This window comes from Lates calcarifer, linkage group LG1, assembly GCF_001640805.2.
Source record: "Lates calcarifer isolate ASB-BC8 linkage group LG1, TLL_Latcal_v3, whole genome shotgun sequence".
Lineage (NCBI taxonomy): Eukaryota > Metazoa > Chordata > Actinopteri > Centropomidae > Lates > Lates calcarifer.
Window position 1 is genome coordinate 24,624,063 of NC_066833.1, and position 21,598 is coordinate 24,645,660.

Sequence of the window (21,598 nt, forward strand, 5' to 3'; positions counted from 1 at the left end):
AAGTTAAAATCAAATGAAATTAATATTTTTAATATCTAAGAGTAAAGAGGCCAACATATGTAAATGTGCTCAACAACATAAACTGTAACCTGCCACTAGTAAGCTGTGGTCAGTGCTATATTTAGCACAAATACCAGTGAAAAACAGAAATGCACAGACAAAACCAACACACACACACACACACACACACACTCTATGCACTATATATCAGCCAGACAGTTCATCCACGCAGAGCATTATGTTTCACTCTGGATGAGGCTGTGTCTCAGGAAAAGTAATCAACAGTCGTTAGCAGCAGGGTTGCAAAGGGAAAATCTTGAGGGCCAAATGAGGAGAGCGTCTGATGAGCTGGCCGTAGCTATCTCATTCTAGAGGTGAGGAGAGGCTTTGAAGGGTTTACTCTTACTAGCCTTGGTCTGGAGAGACTACAAAGGCAGAACCGCAACATTTTGCCTGAAGCCTTGATAGTTAAAACAGATCCTCCTGAAAGCAACTCTTGTCAGCCAGTGTTATAATCAGCTATCCTAGTAAATGCTTCAGACACAAACTGGTCTTGCTCCTGACCAGCCACTGTAAAGAATCAATATGATTCAATATGATATCAATATGATTCTTTACAGCAACAAAATTTTTTAGTGATTATTGGGATGTAGAATTTTCCACAGAGCACAAAAAAAGCATGTCTTTGTTCCAAGCTAATGAAGAGGTATTTCTGTGCCCTTTCTAGGTGGTGATTGTGTAGCATTTTAAAGAGAATTAGACATATGAGGCAGTAGTGGCAAGAGTTTCTATTGAATGTATTTTTCCATCATTTTCTCCTCAATTTGGATCAACCAATTCCTTTGTTGTCAGCCCATCTCACTGTCATTTCAGTCCCTTCTTTGGCTAATGTATGGTCTCACCAGTCATTTGCTTTCACCTGTCAACAAGGACCTAAAGATGACCGATCCCCATCCATGCAGATGCCCTGAACAATCAGTAGGACTAGTCACTAGTGCAGGGATAAGGGCATGATCCCTTACTAGTTTCCTTCCTTCCTGATTTTAGTTAGTAGGTTCACATGACCAAATCTGAGGTACCACTAACAGGGACTGAATCTGGGTAGCAGTTTGACCTGGTACCACCATGTGCCCCAGAGGAATCCTGACTGAAACAGGTACACAAATGATAAAAATTGACTTGGCCAGCACATGTTCATTGACATAACTGGCAGTACAATGGATAAGTAAAATGCTGCCTTTTCAAACAGTGTTTCCTATGAAGAGAAGAACTGTTATGATAAGAGAAAAGCCTGGAGCCCATGAATAGGACTCTCTTTAAAAAACAAAAAACAAAACAATAACTAGGGAGGAGAGGCCACTTCTCCCAGTAGACCCAAATAACAGTGTAGTCCCACTCTCCTTGTATATTTCATCGTATGTGTCTATCCACTCCTTAGGCACACAAGACAGCATGGTTTTTGTAGGTCCTCCTCCTACAGTGTAAAGACACCAATACTGGATAAAAGATGGATAAAGAAGGAATCTTATAAGAAGAGCTTGTGGAAAATGATCATGATTAATTATGTTCTGGCCTTGCTGTGGCATTTTTAGCCAGATCAGCTGTGTAAAAATGGCTGTAGAATAAGAAAGAGGAAGAGAGAAAGAGAGAGAGAGTCTGGCCAACAGCTGGGGTAAAGCTGCATCTGTAAGGAGGTAACAGACCGCTCATTCATTCCCACACATTATGGACGGCAGATAATTAGCACTCTTTCTCTCTCAGGATTAGCAATGTCTTGCCGAAACCTCTTCAATACTCACACTATTCTACAAAAACACAAGCATACCTCACCAACAATGAACTTCAACTTTTAATGCTTTGAATACAAAAAAGTTAGGACCCATTGCATTCTGTTATATCTAAAGCTAAACATCCTCTGAGAGGTTGCCATCGTATTCAGTTTATCACACACTCATTTAAACTTGCCACAAAGTGAGTAACTGTTGCCTGGCAGAAAACCCTGTCCCTGTGCCCCCGGAGCCAGAGTCCAAACGGGGGCACTCCACAACACAAAGCACTTGTTCTCTCTGTGTCTGATGCAGTCTTTACTAGAAGGCCTTTATTTTTCTGTCTTGGCTGTTACGCAACCTGAGCTGGACAAAGTTTGGAGTCAAAGCAGCCTAATCCTCCCAAAGCCTCAGACCAGACTGAGGGATTGATAGCATGGAAGCCTGTTGCCAACACAAAGGGCCAGACGTTTCACCTCTGCATCCTCTTGATGAAATGCCACAGCCTGACAATGTCTGTTTCAGTGAGATCACATTGAACACTGACTTATAGAATCAGAGGGATGGCTGTCACAGTCACTGAAAAGTGTCAGATGGAAGAAGGTTCAGGCTAGCTGATATCACAAGTGGTGGACAGCTGCTGTCCAGAACCTGATGTTCACACTCAAAGCTCACTCAATTCATGCAGACATGTATAAGTTCAATCATTTAATTATGGAACAACTCATCTGGAACAGTCTGGCTACCACATACACTACATAACAATATCTGCAGAATGGATCGACTGAGAAAGTGAGAATCCAACCCAATAGATGTACATGCCACAGTGTAAACAAGTACCTACCCTGCTGAAAGGGACCATGAGCAAGGAACTGACTCCAGGTCAAGGGTGCTACCCTGCAGCTGACCCTGACCACTGACCTTCCTGTTGTTGGGGTCAATCAAGAGGAGGTTGTGACTGAGCAATTCAGAGTATCAGATTAGTATTAGCATTTCAGCATGATTAAACTCTACAAGCATGAGAGACAACATGATACCATTTGAGCAAGGATTACTTTTAAACTAATTCAGATACTGAAAGTGGCTGAAGAACCAGATTAAATTGTAATTTGTAGTTCACTTCTCTGGTATTAGCAGTTTTAGCCACCACTACTTAATGGAAAACTATTAAACAATGCATCAATTTAAAATCAGTAATGGCTATATTTCACTGATTTCTGTGGTAATTTACTGCTCACCTGGATTGTGAACTATTCTTGGGCCAACAGACCTTCTGAATCCCAGTCATCCATTGAGCCCAAACATAGTCTCAGCAGTGATATCACTCTGTTGCATCAACTTCTATCTCCACCAGGATTATGTAACTTCCCCCCAACCCCACCCCTGTCTGTAGCTCAACAAGCAATGCAAATACACAATTAAATTTGATTTGACTCATTTGAACCCCAATCTCTTGTTACAGGAATGCAGCAACAAATAGTCTGTTCCCAACAGGGCAGACATGGTCAAGATATGGTCCCTTTTGTTGGATAAGTTAAGACTGTGGGGACGAAAATACAGACACCTCCCTGTGACTAATGTGTATGGGAACAAAGAGGAAGTATTGACCTCCTGGAGAGAAAGTGCAAAATAACACAAAGACAGACTCAACACAGGGAAATGCATATTGGACTTTGGATAAACAGTAACATAATGGATTCTGAAAATAAGCTTACATAGAGAAATCAGGGACACTGGACTAATTTCTTAGAAACTGCCACAGTGCTTGAAAACTTCATGTCACATTTTGATTTGTGACAACGTGAGTCTTATTTTCATAGTTTTGGTCTTTATAGCCATTATGAAATATTGTGGAGATCTGGAACACGTCTACATTGCTGCAATGAAGTTGACGACATTTGATCCAGGAAGTCATGGATAATTAATGAATATTTATACACAACAGTTTGGGTGATAGTCTTACAGTTTTCATTTATTCAATATTCCAAATAAGTTAAGTTAATGGGGGGGGGGGTCTGCTCCTTTCTGCTTCTTATTAGTTGTATGTGTCCTGCTAAGTGCCTTAACTTTGGGTAAAAGCATTTGTAAAAGATTAAGCCTCAAAGGATGGTTGGTTGGAGCAATAAAAAATATTAACAAATAAAACACAATGCAGCCAAGTGTTTGGATAATAGACAACCTGATGTCAGTAATTTATTGAGCAAATTTCCACATTAAGTGAAAAAAAAAGTTTCTCCTCATCTACAATGCTAAGCATGCTACTCACATGTTGTCAAAGACGTCAGCAGTTAAATTTGTGATAACTTTTCTCTCCGGCGTTCTAAAGAGTAGAGGACAAACTGGACACAGGTTCAAGGGCGGAACTCTTCAACAGTTGTCGAAGCTCAAAAAAAAAAAAAAAAGCGTCAGCTGCCTCACTTTTCAGGAAAGTTGAAGAAATGCTGGACGCAAATTCACCATGTAACTCTTAGAAACTATCTGTCTGTGCTGAGCAGCAGCATGCACATACCCACACTGACATTCTTGGTCACTCCTCCTCCTGTGAATGTGCACACAAAAGAGCTTCACAGTCGAGTGGAGGAGTCTGCCTTTAACTCCTCCGACTCCTCAGAGGAGGGAGAGAGATTCTGGGGAAAGAGAGTCTATCTGAACCAGAAAGGAAATATGAGGAAGTAGTAATAATGATAATGATAAACTTTGCCTTTCAAAGTGCCTCACAAGATACAGCACCATAAAATACAGCCACAAATATATGAAAAAAGAGGAGAAAAAAAGACTGCTTAAGATATAATTTGGACCAAATGAACCAAGTCTGTTCAGCACCTCAGGGAAATGGAAAAGAATTAGCAATGCCACAATACTGAATGCAGATCAGTGAAGTGTTAAACTTATATTTTTCCACAGCCAAATCCTCGTCTTAATGAATTGGGTCTGTACAAAAATGCAAAATTTACCAATATTATCACTTTGTGTGAATGATGCAGATGTATTTTATACAACCAAAAACATCAGAATCCAAATTTTTAGACAGAACTCAAAGCAGCTGACTATTGTCAAAGGTGACATTTTTTGTTATTAAATATAAAGATATGACTGAAAAAAAATATTTTTCTACATCTGTCTCATGAAATCTGCTTCTGTTCATTCTCATCCATTTCTTCTCTTTCTTTATATATATCTCACTATTTGTCTCATCTCTCCCCTCTTACCATCCCAAAAATGCAGTGGGTTGGCCAGCTGAGTCAATCACTGGGACTGAATAGTAAACAAAAACACAAGAGGCTGTCACTCTGTAAATGACTATCAATGCCCACTGTCAAACTATGATGCTCTCTTCACTGCTTATACAGAGCTTGAGCTTTGAGGCTCTCTGACACATCTGCTCTTCACATAGTGTGTTGTTGGTTTCTAACATCAAGTTGTGGATTTGATAATTAGAGATATTAAGTGCCTTTGCTCTAATAATCAAATTGTGCATAAAAGCTATGGTGACTTCTGCATAAGTGAATTTTTGTTGTGATGTTTTGTAAATTTTCTTGTTCCTGTTTATGCAAGGTGCAGGCATGACAAAAATCCCTGTGCAGAAACGGACCCACAACAGCTGTAGCTGTTTTTATGGAATAAACACAATGAAAGTCGACATCAATCTTTGGAAACCAATGACCACATAGACATCACTTACCCAGCGGTGATCCTAACATAACATTGTCCCTATAATTGTAAGCTTTATGCAATGCCTTGATAAGCAGAGAACTGATGTAATTAGCCTTGTGCTTTCCACAGAAAAGCAACTGCCTTCCAGACAAACTGCAAACCCAACAACAACAATACTTTTTATTTCTAACTAACACTTGAGAGGATATACATCCTCTCCCATTTTCCCTCTTGGCTCTGAAAGCCACTCTGTCAGAGGAACTAACTGCCTTTTCAGCACTAACAAATGTGGAGCCAAATGACAGTGGAAACGCTCCAGTCTCCTGGAAACCCTTTCTCTCTTGTTTCGGTGAGGGGGAACCATTTTAAACTTTGACTTTAAATGCCATTTGCAAGCTGAGCTCATTTAAAATGCAATGTGTATCACTCTGACTGTGCTGGCTGAATAGTTAAAAGTAGTAAATAAAGTTAGGGCACAAAAGGCTATTATGGGACACGTTTGAAGTCTTATCAACTACTCCAAGTCTCAAGTAGCTAAATAAGAGCTTGTGATTACATGTGTTGTGTGCAGTTTTTTTCATATGTGCTCTTGCTTGTGTTTATCATGTGCTTTTTTTTAAATGTCTGTAGTTGAAATGTACTTGTACGTACATGTATGTGTATGTACATGTATGTGCGTGTGATCTCATTGAAGTCAAATTTAGATTTGACCACAGTATCATCATCAGTCAACAGAGGGCAAGATGAGGCACACAGCTTGGACTAGAAACACACAAGCATGCACACACATATACAAGCTTACCTCCACTGAAACAGAATGAGAGGCGACTTACACCTATGCTATTTTAGCAAGGCCTATTTCAAGCTGCTGCCAAGCGCAGGGTAGATACTTTATGGGTACTGATAGAAGGTAGCCAAGTAACCTCTGACTTTTGACTATCTGAGAGAGTAATAAAATAACATAGGGAGAATCAAGGGAATTAAATATCCAGCAAGCTTCCTTCTTCACAAAAATCAACTAGTAATGTTGTGACTGGTCTTTTAAATTACAGACACTGAGAGATGCATTTTTCACTCTTTGTGTTTCTGTTTGTTAACTAGAGTTTACTGACAGACTGGTAGTGGTGGAAAGTTAATCAGGTACTCACATAAAATGATTATGAAGTACTTGATGATAATGAAGCTTTTCCATTTTCTTCTTTTTTGCTTCTACTTGACAATATTTTAAGGAAAAATATTGTACTTATTGTATTTATTTGAGAATTATTAGTTACTATTAATTTAACTACCACTTTAATAAGTAGTTAAAGATACTAGATCAAAATGCTGCTTATACCAAATCGATAATATGTGATCATTTTAACATTGACACAAACCATTCCTCATATAGAGTACTTTTACTTTTGATAGTTTAAGTACATTTTGTTGATACTACATCTGTTGAAAATACATCTGTACTTTTATATAGGTAATATTATGAATACAGGAACAGAGCATTTTATGTGTAATTATGGTATTGATCCTTCTAAAGCATCTGAATACTTCTTCACCACTGCATTTCAAGAAGGATGTCCTGTAAACTCTGACAGTTGAGTCTGATGCAACATTTTGATGCAAGCAGAGACAAAACTGCCACTTTGGGTCTTTGCAGGTGCCAGGTGAGAACTTAACCTCTGGATCATGCCATACATGAATTGCTGTATCTGTAAATAATGATTTACATTTGAACATATGATACCTATATGCATTTACCAGGTTATAGATTTTTTTCATGTAATATATTACAAGGACGTAGTAAATTCCTCTTTTAAAAACATTAACAATACATATCAGTTTTTTATCTGCCCAGAGTCATTCCAGTGATTATAACAAGCTGACAATCCAAACAAGTGCAGCACTTTCGAAGGAAAAACAACAGGCTAACTGCTATCGCTATGGGTGTAGCATTTCTTCCTTTTTAGGTGCTGGAGAAAGTAGCACTTTGGCCACAGAGTGACCACCGCTCCCTCAATGGGAAGGCTCTGTCCATGCCTGTGGCTGAACCCAGGAATGTATTGTACTGCACTCTGGAAAGCAATAGAGTCAGGTCCCACAGGGCCTTTGGCTTCTCTGCTGTCATAATTTCACCACAAATGAATTCAGCAGAACCAGTGTCTCTCCTCCCTTTCAAAGCGTGATTTACTATTTACATCTAGGAAAGCATGAAACCTTTGGGGGGTTTTTGGATACTTTTGGATACTAAAATGCTACATACTCCATAATTTCAGTATTTTCCTGTATACACAACTGCTACGCTATTTCATAAAACATTCCAGTTTGAACCTAAATGTAACCTCAGTTTGACCCTGTCATGTAGGAGTTTGAAAGGAGACGAAAGTGTGAAAAAAAAGTCTTAACTCTATTAGGACATACACTGAATCTCTCCTCTGTGTCACGCACAAAGACAAAAACACTCCTGTTATAGGGGTCAACTTGGTTGCATGCTGTTTATGTGTGTGTTGGTGTTTGTGTGTGTAAGAGACAGAAAGAAAGACAGAGACCTGAATAGCATTCCCACTTCCTCTAAACCACATTAACACGCAATTTCACAGTCACACGCACAGTTTGTGTAAGACTGATGTTGTGTGACCTTTCACTCAGAGGTTCATGAGAGGAGTATGTCCACCAACTGATACTGACAGCTAATGAGACCTTGTGTGGTCATCCGTTGTTACAATTGACTTCTGCTGAGATGTGTCGACACAAAATTGACAAAAAGTGTCAAAATAATTCAGTGATTATGGGTCACATGCAGTTAGATGAATGTGATATGTAGGTTGTTACATAAATCTGACACTTGGAATAATTTCTAAACATAGGTTGTGGGAAGATTATTTCATATTAGGCTTGATGGTTATAACACACAAGAGGGGTAGGAGGGAGGGGTTCTACCTTCTTTGTGTGGGTTTTATTTTGAATTTTTATGGGTGCAAAATAGTGCAAAAGCTTCACATCCAATCAGTCTTAAATATCAATCTCATGTGAAAGACAGAAAGAAAATATCATTCAACAGTGCTGTAAGTATATACTGTACATTATGTTTGAACTCAATGGTGTAACAATGCCTGTGTGCATTGTATCCATCATCCATCTCTACTCACCATCTGTGGTGTCCTCACAATTCTGATTGAAGTTTTCATAGGAGTCCCAGCGGATCAGGGGATCCTGTGTGTTGTAGTCAACCGAGACGCTCGGCCCATTTTCCAGGTGATCCATACCTTGACCAGAAGTACAAAAAGGCAGCGCAGAAAATGTGAATATCTATAAATCACAAAACTGAATGTGAATGTGAAAATGTGTCATTGCATTCACAAGAGAAAAGGTTTCAAATACAACCTCTGTGCAATGCCACTTCTTCATCCTCACATGTTCGACTGAGGCAAGACTGGACGCTACAGTGAATCACTATTGCAAAGTGGTCTTATGAGACAGGTCGGGGCTAGCTGCTTAGCATGCTAACTTCAGTGGAAAAAAAAGTAAAGAGACAGCTCTTGGCAAGAAAAGGAATTAAGTTTGATGCTGAACTTGCAATGCTTCTTCTAGACTGGTAAGTAAACCGCTGCTGATGCTAATGTTGTCTATGTAGCAGTAGCAAAAATAGATATAGTACCTTAAAGGCCTAATTTTTGTCAATTCAAATTACGGTAATGTATAAATTTTTTCCTTTCATTTAATTCCCTTTATTTGATTTATAACAGATATGACTGGAATTGGCTGAATGTTCATTGAATAATCAATAACAAACTTTTACAACAAAAAGAAAATCAGAAATATTGTTGTGAACCAACTGCAATATCTTCACTTCTGTCTCTTCATTATATACTGTCAATTAAAAACAAGAGAGTCCTAAAAATAAGTATGATAATGAAAAAGAATGTGTGGGAAATGATCCAGTAAAACCAGACACATTGATTCTTACCATGAATCTTTTCCGGCCCAAAGGAGAAAATAAACTCCACTTTTCCGTATTCTGGAAACCTGTCATCTGTATTAAAGAAATAAAAAGAGAACCTGAGTTTTCAGGGTCATTAAAGAAGCAAAAATATATAAGCAAACAGATTGTAGTGCAACATATTTCTTGAATACAGTATTTATGCATGGAGTAATAGAATAAAATTTATAGAATAAAATAAACAAAATTTCAGAGGTTCAGATTTACTCATTAGCTATTCACTACAACACAAAATGTTATGGTTTGCAAAAAAGATTATAATGGCAGTCAATGCAGAGATTCAGAGAAACCCATTTTATTCCAGATCTTTTACCTTTGAATGTCTCATCAAGTTCATCTTTTCCAAAGACAATCCCCAGGTCGTGAACAGCACAGGTGTGAAACTGCACCCGGAAAATAACATCTCGGCATGGGCTACGGTAGCGCTTGTGGTAGCACTTGAGCTGGAATGTGAAAAATATCGGAAGAAATTCAAACATTACTGCTATAATGACTGTATTGTATCAAGCAGTGCCAACAGAGTTTAATAGATCGGTTAAATTGGATTGGATTGCAGTTGGACAGATGCCTTTTGAGCTCCACCTGGTGCACTGAATATCACATAAATAATGATATCAGGATATGGCTTATTTATCAAATGTGTCAGCTCTGATGAGAAAAATTGTTGTTTTCAGCCAAATAAACTGCAGGATCAAATCATTCCTATAAGCTGAGCTCAATATTGCTTTAGTGCTGATAAACTCAGAATATCAAGTGAGCACAATATGAAATGATCTTTGTGAAACACGAGCCAGAGGCACGTCAACTTGATTCACTGCTAGGTCTTTCACCACACTGGCTCAGAGCTAGTAAAAGCATTTAAGGCTTTACATATATATGTATATATATATATATATATATATATATATATATATATATATATATCCCCCTTACAATGTAATGGCCTCCTCACACGTTATTATCCATAACATTTCTCCCAGAACACCAGCTTTAAGAGCAATACTAAAACCACACACAGGAAAATCTTCTCTCTCCCTCCTGCTGTTTCCTGATGTGCAGCCTGGACCTGTTAGGCTTTTACAAGGACCTCACATTTACAGGTACTGTAGGAATATTTATCTTAACCTTGGCAACTTGCAGCTCACAAGCTATGACTGTAAAGTAATGAAAAAATGGTCAGCTGATAAACATCCTACTGTTAGGGCGTGTGTGTGTGTGTGTTTTCTCAGGGGGTAAGTACCACATGTGTGGAATTTACCTTGCTACTTAGAACAGGTAAAAATTTGATGGAAGAACTAATAAGTGGGACTGGCCACAAATCTATGTTCTACTTGTGGACCCAAATAAGACCGAAATATATAAGACTGTGGATGAAAGAAAGGGAAAGTGAAATGTCCTGCGGCTTAGCATAGCTTTCTGGGATATGGTAAACCTCCCACTGAGGGGTCCATTTCACAAGGAAAACAACACTGGTGAGCCAAGTTTGACAGCAAAAAAGACAACACAGAACCCAAACACATTTTCATTTTCACACACCGGATAAAAATGAACCAAGGCCCTCTCCCCCTTGTTTTTGATTTGATTATTTATAATGTTAGCATAAGTTAAGTGTAAGAATGAATGTTGTGGTTGTCAGACAGTGACCAAATTTGGAATCAAAATGACTAACTGGCCAGTGATAAAATAAAACAGCCAAAATCAGCCAACCAAAGTTTAAATCATGTTTATAAAGATTTTCTTCTGCAAATATTTTTTTAATCTAACCATTCAACAATTAGTAATTTCTTGATAGTCATATAATCCACAATTCAACTGAGCTGTACAAACACCATTGCAGTTTGAAATGCTAGGGCACACTTCACACTGACTAATGCCTCTCCCATTTGGCTCTAAGGCCACAGTTCACATTTTCCGTGTTATCTGAATAATAACAAGCATCAGCAGACAGTGGCTCAGTCAGATGATGCATTCAGCAGAATCCATTAGTCTGTCCTAAATAAAGGATGAGATATGAGCTTAGTTCTGAATGGGAACTGAACATCTTGAGCACACAGCAAGCGCCCTCTTTGAAATTTTCCATGCTGAAATCATGAGCCCTCACAGGTTCAATTGTTTTGTAATCTTTTTTCTTCATTTTAAAAATACAAATGGATCAAGTGTGATTTTATAAAATTCCTCAAAATCTGAAAAGACCTTTCCAAAGTATAAAAAATATCAAGTTGACATTCAACTTGCCTTTACCTGATGTTATGTCATATTAAAATTGTCCACAGTGTATCCAAAAACACTGCTGGAAAGGAAGTACACTACCATTTTGACATCACAGTTTCCAGGAAACATACTGTGGGCTAATGAGGGTCTATAAACTGAGGTATAGGACCATGGCCAACTGTCTTTCCCCAGGTTTTTATGGCCCTATTTTTTCTGTAAATGGATACTATAAACTGCTGTAGCACATGCACACAGTACATACACCCAGTGTCAGACTGGAAAAACCAACAGGATTCCCTCAATACTAATAAACAATAAAATCAGTGCATCCTCTTTGTATTTGTACAGATGCTTTCATTGGTACCTTACGTGAATCATCTTTTAGCTTCCATTTAGATTTTTTTTTTCTGGCAGATGTAAAACACTGGAAAAAGCAAGGCAATAAACTTTCCCTGTTATTGGCTCTACACACAAGGAAAAAAATCTGCAGTAGTGTAAGTTTCTTATTTCCTACTTTTAATTCACAGAATGTGATTCAAACAGCTGAGACACTTTCTTTCTCTTTTGCTATCTTTATCACTAGGGCACTGGTTACTGTTGCATATGTGTGCTATGCTTACCAGGATGTCCCCTTTCAGGAGAAGACCAGGTTCAATGGTGATGCAGATGCTCGTCTGGCTGTCGCCCTGAACATTACTGTGAAAGAGAAAAGCCACAGTTTTAGATATTTATTCTGCCTACATTAATATTGTTATTACTGTGAACATAAACACAGCACTGTCTGACATAACTCTATTGCATCAGTTTACTTTTTCTTTTTGATGTTACTTGTCCGGGTATAACTATGTGCACATGATCTACATCATCTACTAACAACCCCTTATTTGCTCTAACAATGGCCATTACAAAGCATAACCATGGAGCAGATCTGGGCTAATTTTGGGTATTAGTGTCTACATGACTGTCTAACTGGGAGAGTAGGATCAAAGGGTGGAGAGTGCTAATAGGAAGCATGTGAGAGAAAATGAGGAGGAATGTGATTTGGGCTTTAAGGGGTTGACAGTCTGGAAGTATATGTGCTCTGGCTGTTTCACACTTCATTACTAGTGTATGCTGTAAAAGTGTTTATAGTATTGACATTATTGTAAGACTGGACATAGTAGAAATAGTCTAGCATCAGCAGGCTTTACTATTTACAGTAGTAACTTGATACAGTAACACTTGATAACTACTCTACAATGAAATGAGAAAATACAGGCAGAACAGAGGGAGTTTAAAGCTTCACTAAGTATTTTAATAGTAACAATGGATCAAATGACTGAGTATACTGTAAAAGGTGCTGCTTTTAGGAAGAAACCCACAGAAAATTTTGATCTGATTCTGCAGTTCCCTTGAGCTTTATAGAGTGTTGTGAGCATCTTTCAGCTCATTGTTTGGCCCACAAACACAGATCTTTAATACGTTATTTCCAGCTGTAGCAGGCAGCTGTTTTTTGTTGTCAGGTGGACAGAAATGTGACAAATTAATGCTGATGTTTCTGTGGCTGCGTAATATTATAATTACTTTTGTGCTTCTGGCTTTTCATTCAGTTCCTGAAGTACCAGTCAACTTTGCAATATTGTATCATTTCTATTGTTGAGTCTCATCTTCCATGCTAATAATACCTCAGCCAAGCTGCTGTGGGTTGCAAAATTTGAATCTACAAATTGGTTTTATGATGAAGATATTAATGGAAAATGCATGATCTGACCTTAGCATGCATGTTTTTTTGATTGGACCTAGCTGTTTTTTTTTACTATTCAGTGTCATATACTGTGTAAATGTGGCCTGTATGCCTCACCCATCTGAGGGCAGTGCAGCTTTCCCCTCCTATCCTCTCCACTAAGCTTTCCCTCTTCCCAAAACAACAACAGAAAGCCATAGAACCCATTGTTTCCTGTCTGGCCCTGGGAACCAGTGTGGTCCTCTGGCAGGAAAAGCCTTCAGGCATCCACAGGCCTGTCTGCCTGTTTCATTGGCTCTCCAGTCACAAATAACACTAGAAGTGATTGCGGGATCTAAAGTAGGGAAACAAGAGCCTACAGCTGGGGAGGCTAGATTAATACAATGATGTGAGTGCAAACTGGCAAGAGGGATGATGTGTGTGTATGTTAGGGGGCAGGGGAGTTAGGGGAGAGGCTATAAAGGAAATCAGGGTTTATATTATTGAGCCATTACGAGCTTGCTATCCCCAGAATCTTGTAAAAGCATTTGAGTGTAAGTATGTTTTAGGACTTACTAGATCCCAGATGTGTAGACAGGCTGCATGGCCTGGTAGATTTTGAGAAAAGGACGACAACCTGGAACACAATTTTTATAAAGTTGGTCAAAAGTAAATTCGGTAAAAGGAAAATGCTTATGTGTGAGTGAGTATGAGTGAGTATCTGTGCATGACACTTACCTCCTTTAGACTCAAAGTTGGGGACGCCATGCATGATGACATGATGAAGAAACAGGGGTTTGTTGTTGATCTTTATGTGTCCAGAGAGCAAGCCGCTGAAATACTCCACATACCTAAGCGCAGCAGAGGGAGGTAAAAGGAAGACATTAACATACTGCTAGGTCCCCTTCTGTCACATTATATCACGATTTCTTATGTTTTACAACAAAGGGATGAAGGTATAATACTGTGTTCATTACAACAAAGAAACACAATCTATGGCTTTGACTTGACTATCTACAAATGTTTTCAGTTTGTCAACCATTTGGAAGTAACCAACTTTTATACCAAAGATCTAGACTTTTTAGACCTTAAGACCAAACTAAATACTTTAAAGCTGCACCAATCAACTTTTTTACATTACCAAAGAATTAAATAATTCACATTAGTGTAATGTGAAAGCGGTTGCTAGTTGTAACAAACACACAAAGAATTACTACCCAACCCTTCCCTCCCTTGCAGTTCTTTAGCACCTTTTAGGCCTCTTTTGAATGATTGTTTTGGTTTTCCTGCCCCAAAACTCTGTTCCTATTAACACAAATTCCAGCTATAGCAGATAGCTGTTTTCACTGTGTGGAGAGAAACACAACTTAAGTTTAATTCTATTGTTGGTCAGTGCCTGCTGAACATAAAAACAGGCAAATTTGAGCCGGACAACTTTATCAAGAGATTATACTTTATGTTAGTGTTGTGTTTGCAGTTTGTTCCACTATCCTCAAAATGTATTACTGCAGCTTTAAAGGTTACTTTGGGGTTAAACTCATACTGTAAACAGGGAGTGAGGTAGGACTGACCTTTTCTGTGATGGCTGACCCACAGGAAGCACTTTATCTTCATAGAAGCGCTTCATGGCAAACCTGTCAAGTGCCTGGTCAGCACTGCATTCCAACAGAAAAGTTTGGTAAGGACACATTTTTTAAATATACTTTTAAAGCAGTAGTATCTGCCATGTACAGCATTTAAAATGTATAATAACTTGTATGTGTACAGCATTATCATAGTTATGTAACCTGATAATCATCACTAGCAAAGGAAAAAACATTCACAGTAAGCTCAGTCATGTTGTGTTGGACATCTGAAAAGTCTGCACACTGAAAATATTTTGGATGCAATCACATATTCCACTCAAAATCCTTCCTACAGCATGTCAAACATCACACTGCACACAGGTGTCAACACAAAAATAAGCATAAAATAAATCAACAAGATGCACCTAGAACAAAAAAAAACTACAGAAAAACTGATGTATATAATGTACTTTGAATCTCAATGTAGCCATCCATAAAAAATGTTATGCAGTGTTAAACATGCATGTCCATCATGTATGCAAAGATCTTGCAGACGTCCTTGGAGTTTATGTCTGACAGCTAATTCTGCATAACCTCTATGCACAGAGTAAAACATATTTATCCACAATGCATAATTTTACATAAAATTTATACAGTAAATATTGCAGTTGATTTATGTTCTGGCATTTTGTTACTACTTAAGCTTTTAAAGCTACTTCACAAAAGTTTTAAATTAACTTGTGGGATAATGGGGTGACAGAGAAGTCTAATACTTTCACAGGGAGGACTTGTTGTTTTAAAAACAACAGGAAAGCACGCACTCCTCCTTGGTTTCTGTAACAGAATGTCAGTGTAATTTGGCATATCTAAAAACAAATCTAATAAAAATAAAGAAAAACAGGACACTTATAATCTAAGTCTCATGATGCAGCAACTATTATAACTAACTCATTGCTTTCTGCTCATAATTATTATATCAAATACTTGTCTTTGGATTTCACCAAATAAAAGTGTTGTTCCCCAGTCTCATGTTCTACCCCTCCTCCCTCTGTTCATCACATCCCTGTCTGTTCTTCAGATGTGGGCTTTGGTCTTGTGATGAACAATGCTGGCTTATCTATTTTTTCCTCTCATGTCTGCTCCTCGTGTAGTCTCCCCTCTCTCTCTTGTTTTCCACTTTCTATTTTTTCTTGTTTCCAAAAAATTACAGACACATCTTTGTGCTCCCTCTCACTTCCTTTCTTTCTGGCTTTCATTCCTCTCTCAAAGTGTACAAAAACTCAGTTCTCTTTTGGGTTATTAGATTGGTGTATAATAGTTGGGATTATAGACCCACCTAGCAGATATGTTGCTGTAATGCATGTAGGCTGCCACCACCACTCCTGTTCTGCCCCGGTTGCCCTGAAAAGACATCAAGCAAGAGTCAACCTCAGATTTCATCTTCGAGGTTATGTTGGTGTCCCCAGAACAAACATACAAGACAATTTTCATTAATAAAGTTATCAGGGTAGTATTGAGGTAGTCTTATTCTGGCATTGTTTTTAAATGCACAATTCAAGTTCTAAATGTGAACCAAACTGTAGCCTCACCACACACATTCAAAACATAAAATGCAACAATTCCCAAATAGATTTACAGATTGTTTGATGCACTGACATGGCACTATAAATGAAGTAAATTGGTGTTAAAACTTCTGCTGTTAAAAAAGTAGGAGGACTCACACGAGACCAATTAAAACAAGAATGATCAAAATAAATGAAGAATTGGCTAAATGGATGAGGCAGAGGCCATGATATCCTGACTCTTAGTCCTTTGTATGGGTCAATGGCTATGGCTCCAAAAACACTAGATCCTACATTTGCTATAATTAGCTTTTTGTAAAATCTGTAAATGCCTACATCTTTCAAACTTCATTCATCAACTTTTTTTAAAAAAGGCTTTCTGTTCATTTAAAGTCTCTGAGCCCAAGCTGAGATAACTTGATGACAACATCAGGGTTATAGAGACCACCTTAAGAGCCACAGAGGACATTTTAATGCTGTTTTTACAGGCTGTAGAGTAGGATATACCTCAATACTCATTAAAAGAGCTTCCCCATTTGAAGATTTGCTTACATTAGTGATATCAGTTTGTGATAGTGATAGTGATATCATATTTACAGATCATTTTGAGAATCCTGCTCACTACAGCAGGACTATTAAAGCCACACTACTGCATCTGAGCCCACAGACTACATCCAGTCAAGTCAGTTTGGATCATATTACTGGGGTCAATATATTTGATCTCTGGTATTAAAGTTTAACTAGCAAAAAATAAAACAAAATGTGTTTATACAGTAGCTACCTGACTGGTAAATCAGAGATACTAAATGTAAGCTATCTAAAGCCATTTCATTGGCAATTTGAGTCTGGTTCTGTTCAAGGTTTCTGCCTTTTAGAAGGAAATTTCTTGCCAGTGTCCCCTAGTGCTGCTCATGGTGAGTGTCTCTTTACAAAATATTACGATATACAGAGCACGGTGTAGACCTGCTCTATTTAAAAAGTGCCTTGAGATAACTTCTGCTGTGATTTGGTGCTGTATAACTAAAAATTGATTTGACTTCAGTTTAAGAGGTTAGCTGCCATGGTGCTAGTTAACTCAACTGTGATGCTGTTTCTTATGCCTTTTGCCAGTTTTCTGTTCATAGACTGTAGGTTATAGTTTGATTTAACAGCTGACTGGCGAGTGTTCATCTATTCATCTAACCTGTTTCTATTCATTTATCCAGCATCAATCGTGAACTATTTTAAAAGTTTCCAACTTGGAATATTTCCAAAATTCCCCAGCTTAACTTCTCATGGAAATTTACCAGAAATTTTCCACCCCTTTGCAACCCTAAATACAGTACAATACCTGTTACTTATGGTCAAAAAATGACTGGCATTTAATGGGAAGTTCACTTAAATAAGTCCAAGCACATCTTACTATGGCAGCAAACCAGTCTTGAATTCCATTCATTTTATACACACACTCTATCCATCTTTAAAACAAGGATCACTGTAGAGAATAAGTGTGTTCCGCATTATAAACATTTTAGCCACTTAAAAACAGCGTGGAGCCCAGTGGAAATGATTTGTTGATATGTGGAAACCCAACACGGCCTGCTTCCTTAGTGACCACCACAACCTCTAAGCCCACACTCTCATCACCAGCGTTACTCAACTCTCAGAAAAATAACACCAGTTGTTATAGCAGCAGACTTGTTTGTAACCTCCCTGTGGGAACATCTTGGAATGAGGCATGGAGGTTCAGGATCCCATGGTTAATTCTTATGTTGCAAAACACAATCGGGAACGCAGTGGGGTTAACATGAAAATGATTAGGTATTACATCTGGGACATCGGCCTAGTAGTTGTATTTGGATATACTTTTTATGATTTGTGTCAGCATACATAGGAGCCAGATGAGTGCGGCTTGCCACAAGAGTATAACGTGATGCAAGTAAGTTTAGGCAACAAGAAGAAAATATTGGTCAACTTAGTTTTTATGGCATTGTTAAGGGTAAAGGGGAAAATAAACCTAAGTAGCAGTGATGAGTGGCATGCCTCACCTCCCTAATTTGTGTTTTCCTAACCCTCGTCCTGCACAATCCAACCCAAACAAGCACGCAAAGAGACACACTCTCACACACAAACACTCCACCCTCAGTGTCAGTGTTTCATTCGGGGAGGACGTCATTACTGACACAAAAGCAGAAAACAGCTGCAGCCTCCAGGGAAGTGGAGGTCCTGAGAAGGGCCTGAGAGCACCCTCTACTGTCCGGAGACAATTTGTCCCCTTCTCACAGCATCCTCTCATCTTTCAGTCTCACCTTGTTGTGTATGACCACCACGTTGTGACTGTCCGCACTCAGCCAGGTGTCCATGGCCTTGCAGATGCTGCAGATTTTATCCAGGGCTGGAGCATGGTGGTCAGGCCAGCCAAAGTCCAACACCTGAGAAAGGAGGAAAGAGAATGTTGTTCAGACTGAGGGTCATACAATACATGGAAGAAGAGGGGAGAGAAACTGTCAGATTTACCTTTGGATTAAGTTGGCTGATGTCATAACGCTTCTCACTTAGGTTGAAGAGCTGAGGAAGAAGTAAAATGAGACAGAGAAGCGGAAATGTTACAATATCCATGATCTTTGCCTGTGGGTCATTCTTTTCTTTTACAAAGGTTATCCTTTGTTGGTTTTTTAAAGAAATGCTTGGTGACTGGTTTAGAAGCTGTAAGTGTGAGTGTAGGGATGCTCAATCTGAATGAACCAACCATTCTCTAATCTCTGTCCCATTTAGTTACTGTTGCTATGCCTGTAAAGCTTTATGCAGTTTACAGTGATATTGTTGGTAAATTTACCTCTCAAAATTCATGGTAAGTTTTGAAAAAAGGGTGATTGACTTAAGACATGTATTTTCTAGCTAGCTAACCAATGCTAGTTGACAACTCCATCCCCAATTCTATATTTTAAATGTTTCAATACAGTAAATGAGAAACTCTTAAAAGGACTCTTACATGTGCATTTGACGGCTACATACATTATAAAATGCTAATACAGTGCATGTTAATGATGCAACAAAGGCTGAGGCTAAAGCTGCACTGTACTGCAGGGTAGAGAAAGTTAGTTCTGGTGTTATACATCAGTAAAGTATACATTACTTTGACATACAACCCAAAGGTTAGATTTATGCTTTATCGTTTGTATTTTCAAACAATTCTTCACTCGTGAATGAGAAAAGAATGATGAGGGCAAACCAACAAACCAATACAATATAAAGGACAGTGCTGCTAATGTTAACCAAAACTCTGATATAACAGTTATTACTAAGTAATGTTGCCAACTTCCACACAGTGTATGTCAGTCCTAAACAGGGCCCATCTAACTTAACCTGTAGCCCAACATAATAATGGCTATTGATAAGCTGACTATTGGCCTTGTAAGTAATGCAAGGTTACGAGATAAGTTACCTGGCCATGCTAACATTAGCAATGTATGTTAAAGCAGACAAACATATTGTCTAATCCATTCCCTTTCACTTTTGCTGTTGTGTTCTTAGCTTTCAAAGGGTTATAAAAAAGAAATTACCATCCAAAATGTTTAAATACTGAGAACAACTCTTACTACGTAAACTTTGGTTTTCTCTGTGAATAAATGTGGAGAAATCTAAAGCATGATAGATGGCTGGGATTTTAGACAGTGAGTTTTCAGTTTGCACAGTGGCCAGTGATCAGATACAGACGTTACATAGTCCCTCGGCTGTGTGAATAGGTATATCATTGGAACTGAGGAAAATCAGCTGATGATTGGCTGATCTGGGCAGCTCCAATGACTTCATGTTCCCATCTGAGTTCACGCTATTTGCTTCATTTGCTTCATTTGCTTCATTTCTTTTAAAAGTTAATTGCTATATTCACTGCCAGGATCATCCAGATGTACACAGGAAACTATACCAGGTAGTTGTGACCGTGTTTGGAGCGCAGCATGGAAGCGACCTCCCGCAGGTTGGCAGCATAACTCTGCTCTTCCACACTGCTGGGGAAGGAGACAGAGATGATTCTCTCTGTGATGTAGATCAGGTCCAACTCGTAGCTCTCCTCCAGGGCCTGCAGCAGACTCACACTCCTGTCAGACAAATAGAGATGCATTTACCCTTCACAGTGGATTTTTTTGAAAAAAATCATATCAGTGGCCCCACTGTGCAGAATCAAAACAACTGCTGGACTGCAAAAGATAGCTGTTTGAAGGAATTTACCCAAAGTAATGCAGCGCATGTGATTTATACACATGTGCTCGTGTTTATCAGGCTTACTGGTGTGTGAGAGTATAGCATACCAAGGATGAGAATGCCAAAACGCATAGAGTTGGTGAGCACAGCTTTCTGTGGATAGCAGTTCAATTTATACATTTCTATTTATCACTTTCTCTAAAGGGAGAAGATTTCCTACCCCTGACTACACTTTACACCTGGACATCGACCAACATAGCTAATTCACCATGACTTAGTTATAAATGATGGACGGTCTTCTCTTTTGTACTTTATGATTTAGGCAATAAGACTGTTCTTTACATTAAAATGTTTTCAATTCTTTTTAGTGTAGAATAGATTTATTTTAAATTATTCCAAGTGAATATTATTTCACAGAAATTTTCTGGTGGAAATGTTTAATTCAGATGACGCAACTGCCTCATAATTCATTCTCGTGATTTGATATGGAAACACTTGTTTCTTTCACAGACATGTCACATGACATGTCATGTTTGGAAGGATTTTCAGGTTAGTCTGTGCTTTAACTCCTGTCATTCCACATCCATAGAGTCACTTATTTTGAATCAAGACATAAAAATTTGTGGCGGCCTAACACTGAAAGTCCTGAATGCCCCTAATTCAACAAATTACATTTCAGATTCGGTTGAACACACAACACTCTTTCACCAAGGAGCCAGTATCCTAATATGGAAATGGCAATACGCCACATAAATACCACATCCACAATGACATCCATAAATCCAGAGGGATTCAAGTTTGCCTCGAAAATGTAAGCTCTCCCCTCTGCGCCAAACATGTCTTGTTGTTACAATTGGGCTGTCTGAGAAGGAAAATAGCGTGTGCACCTAACAGACCAAACAGAACATGATAGTCATTGCTGAGGAAAGTGTTTGGGTAGAAGTTGGCTGGGATGTTATTATACA

General features: G+C 38.5%; 1 protein-coding gene across 1 annotated transcript in view; it reads right to left on the reverse strand.

Moving 5' to 3' along the window:
* LOC108897188 (tensin-1-like) overlaps positions 1-21,598 on the reverse strand; it is a 157,484-nt gene that overhangs the window by 25,571 nt on the left and 110,315 nt on the right. Inside the window, 11 exon segments of the mRNA XM_018696672.2 lie at positions 8,561-8,677; positions 9,379-9,444; positions 9,725-9,854; positions 12,243-12,318; positions 13,901-13,961; positions 14,063-14,175; positions 14,896-14,979; positions 16,226-16,290; positions 18,740-18,862; positions 18,948-18,998; positions 20,359-20,530. Of these exon segments, the coding sequence (XP_018552188.1) occupies positions 8,561-8,677; positions 9,379-9,444; positions 9,725-9,854; positions 12,243-12,318; positions 13,901-13,961; positions 14,063-14,175; positions 14,896-14,979; positions 16,226-16,290; positions 18,740-18,862; positions 18,948-18,998; positions 20,359-20,530 (1,058 nt within the window).